General features: G+C 40.0%; 1 protein-coding gene across 7 annotated transcripts in view; it reads left to right on the top strand.

The window, feature by feature from the left end:
• Positions 1-5,963: 5,963 nt before the first annotated feature.
• Positions 5,964-13,339, top strand: part of RIC8B (RIC8 guanine nucleotide exchange factor B) — a 97,563-nt gene continuing 90,187 nt past the window's right edge. For 3 of the 7 annotated variants that reach the window (XR_836422.3, XR_012510673.1, XR_012510672.1), the window contains exon 1: positions 5,965-6,483. Coding sequence is in view for 2 of the 7 variants with exons in the window: in XM_010970467.3 (XP_010968769.1) it covers positions 6,400-6,483 (84 nt within the window). In the remaining 5 variants the exon portion in view is untranslated. Of the gene's footprint in view, positions 6,484-13,339 lie in introns of all 7 variants that reach the window. The other 4 variants (XR_012510675.1, XR_012510674.1, XM_010970467.3 and 1 more) reach the window with 3 other exon arrangements.

The following is a 13,339-nucleotide window of genomic DNA, read 5'->3' as shown; positions in this document are numbered from 1 at the left end:
TCTGGAGAATTGTGGTGTGTGTTAAATGAAGGCAGTTTCTAAACTGTGTGCCAGATCTTTCCCCCACACAGGAGGTGGCATTCTGCTTGCTGTAAGTTAACAGCAGACTAGCTTTCCCTCTATCATTTCCCAGAGTACATACAAACCAATGCATTATCAAGGACGAAGACCTGGATGTTCTATAGAGAAACAGGAACAAAAGAAAATCAATAATAATGTAAAAAAAAATACCAGGTTACAGGAGGATTTTTATTACTAGGTCAAAAAAAGCTCTGCAGGGGAGATGCAATGAGCCAAGTATTCACTAGAATGAAGTCGTTGGAGGGGGGTGGAACAGGGGTGGGGGGTGGAGGGGAGCTGGCTACCTCTTGCTGTTCAGGTCACTACCCTTTGACAGCAGTGGCCTCTGACCTCAGCAACCCTACAATTCTGTTTTGCTTGACCCTGAAACCCATGAAAGTCAGAAGTAGGCATTGCCCAAAAGTTGAGATAAAGCTGACTAATATGGGAAAAGCTCCCGGTATGTGCCCCCAGCTGAAAGGAGATGGCAGTTCTTTGGCGGGAGATGCAATGTATTCTGTCTTCCTCCTTTCAGGGAAATGCTAATCATTCATAGGCAACTGGAGGGGAAGACTAAAATGTGTTGATGATGAATGACAATAATCCTTTGTCCACTGCCACCTCCTCCTAGGGTTGAACCTTAAGAGTTTAATCAAATGTTGGTAAGTAAATTAATACTTTACTGCATAGAGTCAAAAAGGAAGTGGTGGGAAGAATGGGTTGTGAGAATATATTTCCTCTGACATGAATCTCCAAAGCTTAATTGCAAAGACATTGATATGGGGTATGAGTTTGTGTGTGTGGTGTTTTAGGCTCCTTATTTACATACATACACATATGACAGTCACCATCCCAAAACTGTCTTATATCAAAGCATGTCAGTGTTAAAGACGTTAACTTCAAGGTTTAAAGATCAAAGTAGTATGTTGGAATTACATTTTGTTGTTAAAAACAATATCAGCAACAACAAAACTCATGCATTTCTGCACCAATAAGAATAACATGACCTTTATCCCCAAATCCTTATGAGGGAGGTTGCATTTTCATTCCAGTTCAGCTAACATTTGAGTGGCTAGTGCATGCCAGATCTGCTGTGCTGGTCACTTTGACAGCCATCTCTTTTAACCCTTATGACATCCTGCAAAGTAGATATTATTATGTTTATCACAATTGAGAAAATCAGTGCTCTAAGAGGGAAAATAACTTATCTCTGAACACCCAGAGACAGAGTAAAAATTCAAAATAGAGTCTTTTGGCATTCCGGTTTTCCTCTGAGATACAAAAACAAACAACCACACACACACACACACACACACACACACACACACACACACACACACACACACAAAACACAAACAACGGGTAGCCAGAAGAGTTTTAAGGAATTTGACAAATGATGGGCTTCTGAGACTCACACAGTGAGTTGGGACTAAAAACTAGGTTTTCCAATTCCCAGTCCAGGTTCTTTCGCCACATTACAGCATTACCACCCAAAGCGCTGGGTTTTCCCAAGAGGTGTTTGGATGGGATTCCAAGCCAGCAAGATGCAAATAGGTCTGACCCACATTCCAGCTCTTGGATAAATAAAAACTCCTAAAGGGCAGAGCCCATTTTGTGTGCTTAATTTGAGAGCCCCACTGTGGATTGTGTATCAATATTAAACAACCATAGGTACATTTGCCAAGGACTAACAGCATGGGTTCATTTTAGCAGTTAGAATACTGGGAATATTATGGAGGAACCTCATAAAGGTGCTGAAAGGCTGATCAAGTAGTCATAAATTTTTAAGATTTAAAAAAAACCCTCTGAAATCATCTAATTAAACTCTAATTTTATAGGTAAGATCCTGAGAAATTAAAATAATGTGCACAAGGATTTGACACCAGTCAGCAACAGACCCTTTTCTGTCTACCAGTTTTATCTAACTTAATGTCATACAGTATTGTAAGATAATATTTTCAGGAATGTAACATGTTGTAAGCTGAAGTTTGACTGGCGGGTTATAGAGTCATCAGAGATAAGAAATATCTCTCAGATTTAACTTTTCCTTATCCCACTGACCAAGTGAATGCTAAGAAATCTCCCTTGCTGGATTTCAAGTTCAATTAAGTTGGTATCATTTCTTAATTAGTGTCTCATTAATTCCAGCCTCCTGAACTTCTCTCCTGGCATTTCCCCTATCTGCTAGCCCTCTAAGCTCTCTGCATTGTTCTCTTTATACTTCACCTCTTCTAAGCTGGCTTTTCTGATTACTCTTCTTCCCATCAATGCTTATCTTGCTTTGATTCGCTTAATATTTATGTTCAAAGTGTTCCTTCCTATCAGTAGAAAAAAATTGCTTATTGCTGGATGTTTCCTATATCCCCAAAGGACAGAATCAATTGTTTCCACTTTTAATTTTTTTTATGCTACCTAAGACAATGCTGTACTCCATGAGCACCAAATATTTGTTAAAGGCATAAACCACGTTAATTTACTTTGCTACAAAAGGGAGACTTCATTCTTGACAGAAAATGAAATTAAGATAACTTTCACTTTGCGAGATTATTCTAATTTCTCAAAGACTAATTAATGATTCACATGCATATCAGTTTGATAGTCTATCAAAAAATTAGTTCAGTGGTTGATACTCTATCAAAATATTGGTTCAGTGGTTCTCAACCCTGGCTGATCATTCAAATCAACTGGGAAGCTTTTAAAAGTTCCAACACCCAGGCCTCACCACAAAGCAACTGAATCAGAATTCTTGCGGGTATGTCCAAGCAAAGATTTGCATATATCATATTGATATTTGATTTGCACATATTGATTTGTACAACTTCACTCTTACGAACAGATTTCTCTGAAGAATGAACAGGTTCAAATATGGTTTTGTGGTTGTCCTTAGAATCACAAAATTTTAAAACTGAGAACTAACACACTGTCTGGATCAACCCCTTTATTTTACAGGTGAGGACGCTGTGGTTTAAGAGAGATTGATAGATTAGCCTTATACAATGGCGTGGTGATGGCTGACAGTTTGTATCTTGAATCAGTGAAATTCTCTAAACTCCCATTCTGGAGTCAGCGACTAGACCAAGCTGTTTAGGTTTTAAAATTTCTGCTTCCTTCTAAAGAAAATGTATTTAAAAAGTATTGAATGTGGAAGATTTGGATTCTAAAAGCTGTTAGTACCAGGTACTCCTTAAAGACCTTCAATTTGGCATATTCCAAATAGTCTATTGTCATGGCAGAGGAAATGCCACTGTATAATATACCAAAGTCCAAAATAAATGACTCGTATCTATTTGCAGTGTTTTTCATTGGCCCTAACCTATGAATCCATAATATTTTATGCTATCAGAGCCCAGAGTATTTCTAGCCCTTAACTATACCACTTGTTAGCAGACTTACTGCTTATGAGCACGCTAATCCACACACTGAACTTGCCTTTTTTCTATTAAAAGGAAGATCATACCTACCCGACTGACCATGCATTTTTCATCTATTACAAGGGTTAAATCAGATGATCTGTATGGAGATATTTTGAGAATAGTAAAGCACTATCCACATACATATATAGAATCATATTACTATCTCCAGAGCAGTGACTTGTGAATAAATATTTGTTGCTTTGATTACCGAGGCTCTGAATTCTAATTCCTTGGTACCATGCCTCCCCAGAATCAACAGGAACTGGAGTTACTTCTGGACTAGAAACTCTAGTCACTGAAAGTATCACATAACTAAATATTTAGGGAGGTAAAGTGATGTAGTGACCCAGGATTTGGCTAGTCTAGGCTCTGGTCCCAGAGTCTGCTTTTAACTATTGACTTTGGACAAGTCACTTAATTTTTCTGGGACCAGAGTCTCGTCAGTGGTCAAAGGATGACTTGAATAAGAGTCAAAGATCCTTTTGATTTATAAAATCAGAATATTAGTACTTAATTAAAATTACTAAAGTGCAATTTCCCAAGCCATTAATTCATGTGGTTTCACATTTTTTAAGTCCCTTTTTAGAAGTACAGGGTTGGAGCCTAAAAACATAAGCCTGTTTCTGGTAAACAGACATTTCAAGCACATGTGTATAAGACCCTCTTTAAAAGAAACATCTCTCCTCAGATACTTTATGCTTGTTAGTATCCTGTCCAGGAGCCCTTGCTCCAAAAATAAATATATGGTTACCCAAAAAGCAAGTAATACAGTACTAGACAGAGTAGGAACCCAAATATTTTATGTTACAGTTCTTTCAGTTGATGTTATTTAACTAATCTGAACCTGATTGCCTATATTTAAATGGGAATGATACATTCCTCAATGATTCATTGAGATAGTATATATTAAAATATTTTATAAATGATGAAAAGCAACTGCAAGATATAACTATCACCTAAGGAGTACAGCTTACTATACCGTGTTCCTTCTAAGAAGTGCGCTTTTTCAAGAGATAGACCAAAATCTTTCTGACTCTACTATAAACACAGCACTTACTCCGATGCCTGGCTCAACAAATATGCTCAATAAGGTCTGCCGCATGAAAAGCATAATCCACAGAAAGACCAAAAGCTCCGTGAGCTCAGATTCCATACTTGTTTTTATTTCTAAATTCCCAGAGCCTAGTGAAGTAACTAACACATAGAAGAAACTCAGTAATCATTAGATGAATAAAATTTTTGCCCCCTCTAGTTCCTCTTCAGCACACCTTAAGAGGGAGAGGCAAGCATGGGTGGCATGAAAGATGATTTCTGGTAAAGGTTGCTTGGAATGGAAAACTGGAAGTTAAAAACTTGGAAAATTTATCCCCTAACAAATAGCTTGGGAGAACAGAAAAGCATAGATAGGTTCTGAGTTCAAATTCAGTTCCCAAATTCTGCTATCTTGGTCAGTTAATCTATTAACCTCTCCAAGACTCAGTTTCCTCATCTTAAAATGAGAATAGTTCCTCTTTCCTAGTGTTAAGCACTAAAATGGAAGCTTCATAATAGCAGAGACTTTATTTTGAGTCCACTGTATCTACACTGAACATTACTGAACTATATTGAACAGTGCCTGGCACAGCAATAGATTCTGAAATATTTGATTTGTGAGAAACTGACTGAGATAACACAGGTAAAGTATGTAACAGAACGTCTGCATGAAGTTAGCAAATGTAAGCCTCTATCATCACTATTATTACTACCATTACTAGTAATATCTGTATTATTACCCTTACTAGTGGTTGTAGAGCAAGCAGCCTCTTTTGGGGAAAGACTCAGATCTCAAATTCCCCATTTGCTGGTTATGTGACTTAGGACAAATTAACATACTGGGGTTCCTTCGGTTCCACAAAAAGCTCAGTGTCGTGAGAAACCACCTAACACTCAGTCTAGAGTCCTGGCGCCACGTGATACAGGGCAGCTATTATTATTAAGGCAAAAAAACGCCTAGCCTCCTTTTATCCGAGAACTGCCTGCCATTTCCCACATTATTGTAGCTGAATACATAGCATGACAGCAAACAAGGAAGGAAGGAAAGAATTTAAGAGACCGAAACCGCTAAAAAAGAAAAGAGGGAATTAAACTGGTGCTTGACAGTTCCCACCACGGGGTGCCAGTTTCCGCAGCTGTCAACCTGTCCAACCAGCCAAGCCTCGAACAGGACACTCTGCTCGGTAAGAAACAAAAAGGAGGCAGAGCCGATGCTTAGACCCTCCCCCTAACGGTCTGTCGGCCGCCGGCCTCAGGCCGCCGCCGGACTCTCGTTTCCGGCCTTCGCAGGACCACAGTTCCCAGCATGCTTTTGGCGGGAAGTCTTTCCCGCTGGATGACTACTAATCCCGGCATGCCATTCGGCACTCCACGGAATGAGATGGAAGAGTGGAACGACCCCATTGCACGCAGGGAATTGTAGTCCATACAGCTGCTGGCGCTTAGAGGGGCGGGGAAGAGCCGGGTCGCTCTCGTCAGCTGAGGAGAATGATTCATAGAGGAGGGTCTGGAGAGGAGAAAGGTTCTGTCTTTGAAAGCCCACTTAAAGGGCTGGACTCTTCTCCGAGGGAGGGAGAGGCAGGAGAGCAAGCAGGAGCTCGGGCCTGACCCAGCCTCAGGCCGTTCGCCAGGCCTCTACCGAGTCCTGGGCCTTGTCGTGGGTGGCCGCGAGGCACCGGTTGCTGGGGGACGAGTGACGTCGCGGGGTGAAAGTTGAGGGGCGGTGACGTAGGGCCTGCCCGGGCGGAGGCTGGCGGGTTGGAGGCAGAGGGAGGGAGGGAAGGAGTGAAGGAAGGAAGCTGGGAAGGAGCGAGCGAGCGGGGGCGCGAGGCTTTTACCTGGAGGCAGCGGCTTGGGCGCGCAGAGCGGCCGCGGCTCCCCCGCACCTGCGGCCATGGATGAGGAGCGCGCCCTCTACATCGTCCGGGCCGGCGAGGCGGGGGCTATCGAGCGGGTCCTGAGGGATTACAGCGATAAGGTAAAGAGCCCTGGCCCCAGGCGTGCGGTATAGCACCCCCGGGCCGCCCCCCTTCCCGGCTTGCAAATCGCATCCCTCCCAACCCCCTTCATTCCGGGGATGCGCATTGCTCTTCCCCGAAAACGTTTCCGGCTTGGGCATGCGTGTTTGTGCCCCCAGCCTTTTCCATCCGTGCATCCTGTATCCCCCTGCCCCAACTCTAGCTCCCACCCCTCTCATTCCGGTCCAGCAGTTTGTCCTAAGGTCCTTTTTCCAAGCTTGCAAGTCACACCCCCATAGTCTGTAAATGTGCATCTGTGCCCTGTGCCCCACTCTTGGATAGATAAATACACACGAGGCTTCTTTACTTGCATAGCATAAAAATACGTGTTTCTGTGCATAAACATGGCCCTTGACATGCATAAAACGCATCAGTCACGATGGCAGGTTTTGATACACATACAGAACTGTACAGTTTTCAAGGCGTGATGTCTCATATATGGTCTAACTGGATTCTCAAGGTATTTATAGAGTAGATAGTATCATCCTCCCCATTTTGTAGATGAGAAAACCGAGGCAGTGGGAACTGAAATCATCTCAAGGTCATGGACATACTATGTTGGAAGTGGGGGGGAGACTAACTCATAATGAGACCTGTATTTGTATCGCATTAACAGCTTTTCCCATCTATTATCTCATTTAATCTTGACGGCAATCCTGTTAGGTTTTATCCGCATTTTGCAATTGAGATTCTAAATTGGTTAAGTAACTTGCCCAAGGTCATGCTTGTGAGCTGGGATTCCAACCTAGGTCTTCAAACCTTTCATTATTCTTTTCGCTTTACAATTCTGCAGTAAAAAGGTATCTTCTTGTATATTCCAGTTACTTCTCTGAATGTCTCTTCAAGAACCGTTAGCTCCCCATTACTTTTCCTTCCAGGAATTTTACATGCTCACTTCAAAAGGTAACATACCACACTTTTATTCCATTTAGAAGACGACTTTATAGGAATGACTGATTACTCCCTTCTGTGAACACACACCCAACACCAGGGCACACCCTAGATACAATATCTTTCTTCCTTTCATTTACTTCCATTCATAACTTCCCCTTTTCTGTTTGCTATGTGCCCACCACTGCACTTCCACACACTTTGTATATTGAGCTTCCATGATGCCATTTCTGCCCTGAGTGGAGAAGATCCAAAAATAAGCACCTTCCTTCCCATTTAATCTTCCCAGCAATCCTGTAAGGAAGGTGGTGGTATTCCCCATTTCACGAATGCTAACAATTAGGACAACGTTGCCCCAAGTCCACACAGCCATTGAGAGATGGGGCTGAGATTTGAATCTAGGTTGTCTGACTGCTCTTTTACAGGACTATGCTGCTTTCTTGGGGAGGATGCATGGATTTTGTCCTATTCATATCTTAGCTGCTTCAGTTTCTGATATGCCTTAATCTTGCATATCTTCCCAGTTTAGAAGAAATTCGTTTAACACACAGGTGTATGTATTGTGGAGGTTAGAGTCGTCCCTTGATGTCTGCAGGGCATTTGTTCCAGGACACCCTCCCTCCCCATGTGGATATCAGAATCCATGGATGCTCACTCAGATCCTTTATATAAAATGGCATATTATTTGCATATAACCTACACAGCTACACACATCCTCCCTTACACTTTGAAGCATCTCTAGATTACTAATAATACTTAATACAATGTAAATGCTGTATAAATAGTGGCAAATACAGTATAAATGGTATGTCCCTAGTTGCCAGCACGACAAATTCAAGTTTTGCTTTTAGGAACTTTCCAGAATTTTTTCCTAAATATTTTGGATCCATTATTGGTTGAATTCAAGAATGTGGAGCCTGCACATATGGAGGCCCAACTGTATATTCATTTAACTTGATTTATAATTACTTTCCAAAAACAGTTTGAGGCAACTACAAACTGATTTTCAAAAGAAAGAAATACAGCAGAAAACTTGGCCACAGTGTTGAATCAATTAGTATTTACTTAGCCCTTATTATATGCCAGATATCCAGCAATAAATAGGAACTTTCTTCTATAGGGAAGAGTGGAGGAAAAACCTCCAAGTGGTCTTATCACCTCCTTCAATATTTCTCCTTCCCTTCATGGCTAAACTAATTAGAACTCTGGATTTGCTTCCTCCAGTTTATCTCTTCCTCTCCTTGATCTCCTTCCAGGTTGGTTTCCACTTACCACTCCTGGCCAAGTGCTGTCAGAACTTAAGTTTGGACATCCCCAACCTCTCCTCTTACATTGGGAATGTTTTTAAAATTGTAGTGCCCAATGTGTGTTGTTTAGGATGGTATTTTTTGGGCCAAGCCTGAGAATGCTCCGACTTGATGTGAACCAGTTCAGCCACTCGTTCAGAAAAGAGCTCTCATGTTTAATGCTGCTTATAGTAGGGCCAGAGTAAGAAAATCATTGAGTTTCATGTTGGCGGTGGGGCTTTGCCCCTCAAGGCAAGAGACACTAGAGGCAGATGAAGAGGGAGGGGGAAGTGTAATTGCAGTGGTCCAGCAATACGAATGGGGAGGTAGAATTAAATTGCCCCTCTCTGGGGGATATGAAGTCTGAAACCCTGAAAATGTACCTGGGTACTACCTTGTGCCTCATTTTCCTTATCTGGAAAAATGGATTTGAGAATTGTTTAGAGTGTAGTGTCATGGGGCATTGAGGAGTCTAACCAAAAGGGAAATGAATGGTGTAGAGAGAGAATGATTGGTTCATTGTTTGGGAAAGGAGGTTCTTTCTCCTACATTATTTATCTAATAAAGCCAGTCCTCAAAAGGGAGGCAGTCAAGGATAGTGGAAAGAAGGTGGAATTTGGAGTCAGATCAATCTTGGTTCCGATCTGCCATTTATTAGTTTTATGACTATGGATAAGTTATTTTAAGCCTGAGTCTCACTTTCCTTATCTGTAATGTGAGGTTCTATAACCTAAGTTATGAGGCTTAAATTTACTGAGGTGTAATGCCAAACACTGTGCAAAAGGCACCTAGGAGGCATTCAGTAATGATCAAGGTACTCAAGAGGTCCTGTGGCTGGAGCACAGGTTCTGGAGCCAGATTGCCTGAACTCTGATTCCCAAGTTACTATCCATGTGACCTAGAACAAGACTTAACTTTACTGTGCCTCAGTTTCCTCATCTGCCAAACAAGGATAATAATAGTAACTACATCATAGGTTTATTGTCAGAATTCAATGAGTTATATGTGTAAAGCTCTTAGAACAGTGTCTGGTACTAAAGAAAAACCCGTAACTGTTAGTTTTGAACAAAAAAGTCAGGAATTAAACATGTGGCACTGAGTTGATGTAGCCCAATGAAAATTAGAGAATATACTTCATTCTTTCTCTTTTCTCTTGACCCTTGCACTTCCTACTGGTTAGCGAAACGCCTTCTACAATGTTTAGAGCAACATTTACCTGCCTGGCTCCAGGTAACATCTAATTTCTATTATGTTGAAGAGACTAATTTTCAAACCTTCTTCCTTCCTTCACTAAGTCTTGTTATTTTGGGGAGAGGGAAGATCTATCTATCCTGGAAAAAAGGAAACTTGTCTGTTTCTCAAGGGCATAATGAAAGTTGACTCAGCATAGGAAAGTATTTTTTTTAAAAAAGGAAGAATGTTGTTCTTTTCACTCTGCTCAATTCACCTGTTAACATTTATGGAGTGCCTGCTATGTACTATGTATTATCCTAAGTGCTTTCACATGTCATTACATATAATCCTTATGTTAAAACTTATGAGAGAGATGGAAGTATTTTCCCTTTTTTTGGTAATAAGAAATTGAGGTTCAGAAAGACAAAGTGGCTATCTGTGGGCCCAAGGGTACATAGCTAGAAGGGGCAGACCTAGTCTTCAGATTCCACATCCACAACTCTTTTTGCAAGGCCTTGTTGCTTTTGCCCTGTCTATTTTGTGTTATTGAGCACAAAAGAGAAAGGTTTTTCAGGACTATTTCCTTTGGCTACTGCTGGGCCCTCATCACCTCCACTCCAGTTATAGAATGGTCTATTAATGTGGAAAGTATATATTTTTCTAGTCTAGGCTGTCCAAGTTCTTCTCTTCCCTCAGAGCCTGTTCTGATAACATATTTGGTAGAGAGATTGGCTGCCATCATTTTGATTATCAACAACAAACAGTGATCAAGGGCCTCGAAGTACACATTAGTATCTTAGTTTCTTGAAATCACAGGATATTTAGACTAGAAGGAACCTCAAAGATAATTGGATCCAACACCCTCAATTAATAGGCAAGAAACTGAGGCCTAGCCTCATCATCAACCATGATGATAATCAGAGAGATGGCTTTGCAGCCATGAAGGCCACCTGAACATAGGATTAGGCCTTAGCAAGCTCCGTGAGGATTCCATTATGGAAGTATGGCAAGTCTATGGCCAACTGAAACCTAAAAGTTATTTAAGATACAGGCAGGTAGGTAGATCTCTGAGAGTAGTCCTCATAAGAGAAGAAAATAACACTGATAGCAATGAGGTCTTTATTTATGTGCTAGAAGAATCTGATTGGTAGGGACCCAGTATTAGGACAGTTCTAGAAGTACAGCCTCTGCATTTGAATAGGGTCTGCAAATATCCTGGACTGTGTAAGGGGACTTGTTATTTTATACTTTGAGGTTGAATTCTGACTCTGAGTTCATGCTACAGGTTTTTGCAGAGGAGCATGTATAGTGGGGCTGCTCCTTTATTGTGCTTTGTTGTTATTTCCAGATTGGATTATATAGTCTCAGATACAGGCATTTGGATCTAGAAGTAATCTTTACTCCTGAAACACAGCACAGCACACACACATACACACACACACAGGTTAATTCCCTTTTATTGGTTCTATTTGTGTGTATCTTTGGAAATCTATGAAATAATCCTAGTTCTCTAATAGATCAGTATTTGGCCTCATCATAGACCATGCCATAACATTAGTGTCCACTTACTGAATACCTGCTTTGTACAAGGTGATATACATAAAAATAAGGAAACTCTTGACAGGTGGTAAAGTTGAATAACTTGAGCAAGTTTACACTTTTAATAAGCCATGGGACTGGTCTCAAACCCAATGCTGTCTGACTCCTGAGCTGAGCTTTCTAGAGCCTGTTCATAGGATGTGAAGAGGGGAATCTTCATGAGTCCTGTGTGTTCCTGAGCTGTTCCTAACTTACTTGGTCTCTAAATTGAAAAATGGTTTTACTCTTTAATTTATATTTGACTTGTTGCTCCTGTTCGTATGTAAATTAAGCATGTAACGATGGTGAGGTGGTTGACTATTGACCAGCAGTTTTTAGAAAGGCATATACAGCCAGAAATGCTAGATCCCCTTCCTCTCCCTTTCAGCCTTAGAAAGGGGAAAGCATAAGGGTTAGAGGTACTGAATAGAGTAGGTATTATCTAAGTTAATAAAAGATAAAAGAAGCCAACCTTAGAGAAGCCAACATCTTTGAATCTAAACAATATTAGAGCTCTGAGCTTCTGAATAGATTGGCATATTCTAAATCCAATTTGTATTGCCTCACAATACAATACATTTTCTAATTAAATTAAGCCCTGATGCTAGTATACAGGGCTTTTGAAAGCTTTTCTTCCTCTGTTCCTTTCTTTTTTTTTTTAATGTTGTGGTTTTATGACAGCATCAGCCTTGCATTTAAAAAGCAGAAGAAAAATTAGTCCTTGATACTATTCTAAATTACCACCTCAAAAGATTTAAGTCTATGGAGAGACTGTTTAAGAGATATTTTTATAACTTAAGGAGAATCTTTCCAAAAGATGATTTCTTCTTCTGTTCCTTTACCACAAACACCAAAAAAGGTTTAGGAGAACTATTATATTGGCAAGTAGGTACATTAGTCCATTTATTCCAGATAATGTGTGGAATTTAATATTTCACATATAATTACAAAAAATAAGCTTTCTTGGTTTCTAAGCACAATTATTTATTTTCATTTGTAGTGAACCTTTCTAAGCTTCAGTTTACAACCATACAATGTACTGATTCTTTATCTGTTATCCAGTGTTAGTTTTTACTAAACTTAAGGTCTGTAAATTTCTAGATTATAGCCTTTGTTCTTTCTTCCTTCCTTTTCTTCTTTTTTTCTTTCCTCCCTTGATCATTCACTAATTCAATTACCTTTTATTTAAAAGTTTTCTCTTTTAATTATAAAAATAATATGTCAACAATGAGTTTTGTCAAAAAAATCACTAGAATTTCCACCAAGCCTACATAGTTGCTTTTATTTTTATATTTTAACACTCAAGCCTTTGTCTGATGCATGCATATATTTATGTAGGTACTGTCATCATAAACATACAATTTGATGTTTTGCTATTTTTTTCACTTGTTGCCATCATAAATAATTTTCCATGTTACAGAACTTTTTAGCCATCTTTTAAAAAAAATTGCAGAATAATATTTTATCAGATGAAATGCACAGCAGTTTATTTCATCAGTCTCCTGTTGTTAGATATTCAGGTTGTCTCTTTTTCTTCTTTCATAATATTAACACTGCAGTGAATATGCTTACATATATAATTTTTCTCTCCTTCTGGTTGACTTTATTAGGATAAATTCCTAGGAGTAGATGTTCTGTGCCAAAGGGTATGAGTATTTTTATGATTTCTATTATATGTTGCCAAATCACTTTGATTTTAAAATTTATTCTGCCTCTGGCAATATCACACTTGGATTATTGATGCCCATTTCTTGAAGGGCTTTATGTCCTCAGTCATGCTGTCCCTTGATCTGGCCTGTAAGCTACTGCCCAAAATATTCTTCTAGAATGAGCTACTGTTCACATCTCCCTCAGAGTCTTCCCCTGGTTGTCTGTCACCTATATGCCA

The sequence above is a fragment of the Camelus bactrianus genome, chromosome 12 (genome assembly GCF_048773025.1).
Source record: "Camelus bactrianus isolate YW-2024 breed Bactrian camel chromosome 12, ASM4877302v1, whole genome shotgun sequence".
In the NCBI taxonomy this organism is placed as follows: domain Eukaryota; kingdom Metazoa; phylum Chordata; class Mammalia; order Artiodactyla; family Camelidae; genus Camelus; species Camelus bactrianus.
Note: the sequence above shows the minus strand (reverse complement) of the source record. Positions and strands in the feature narration are given on the sequence as shown.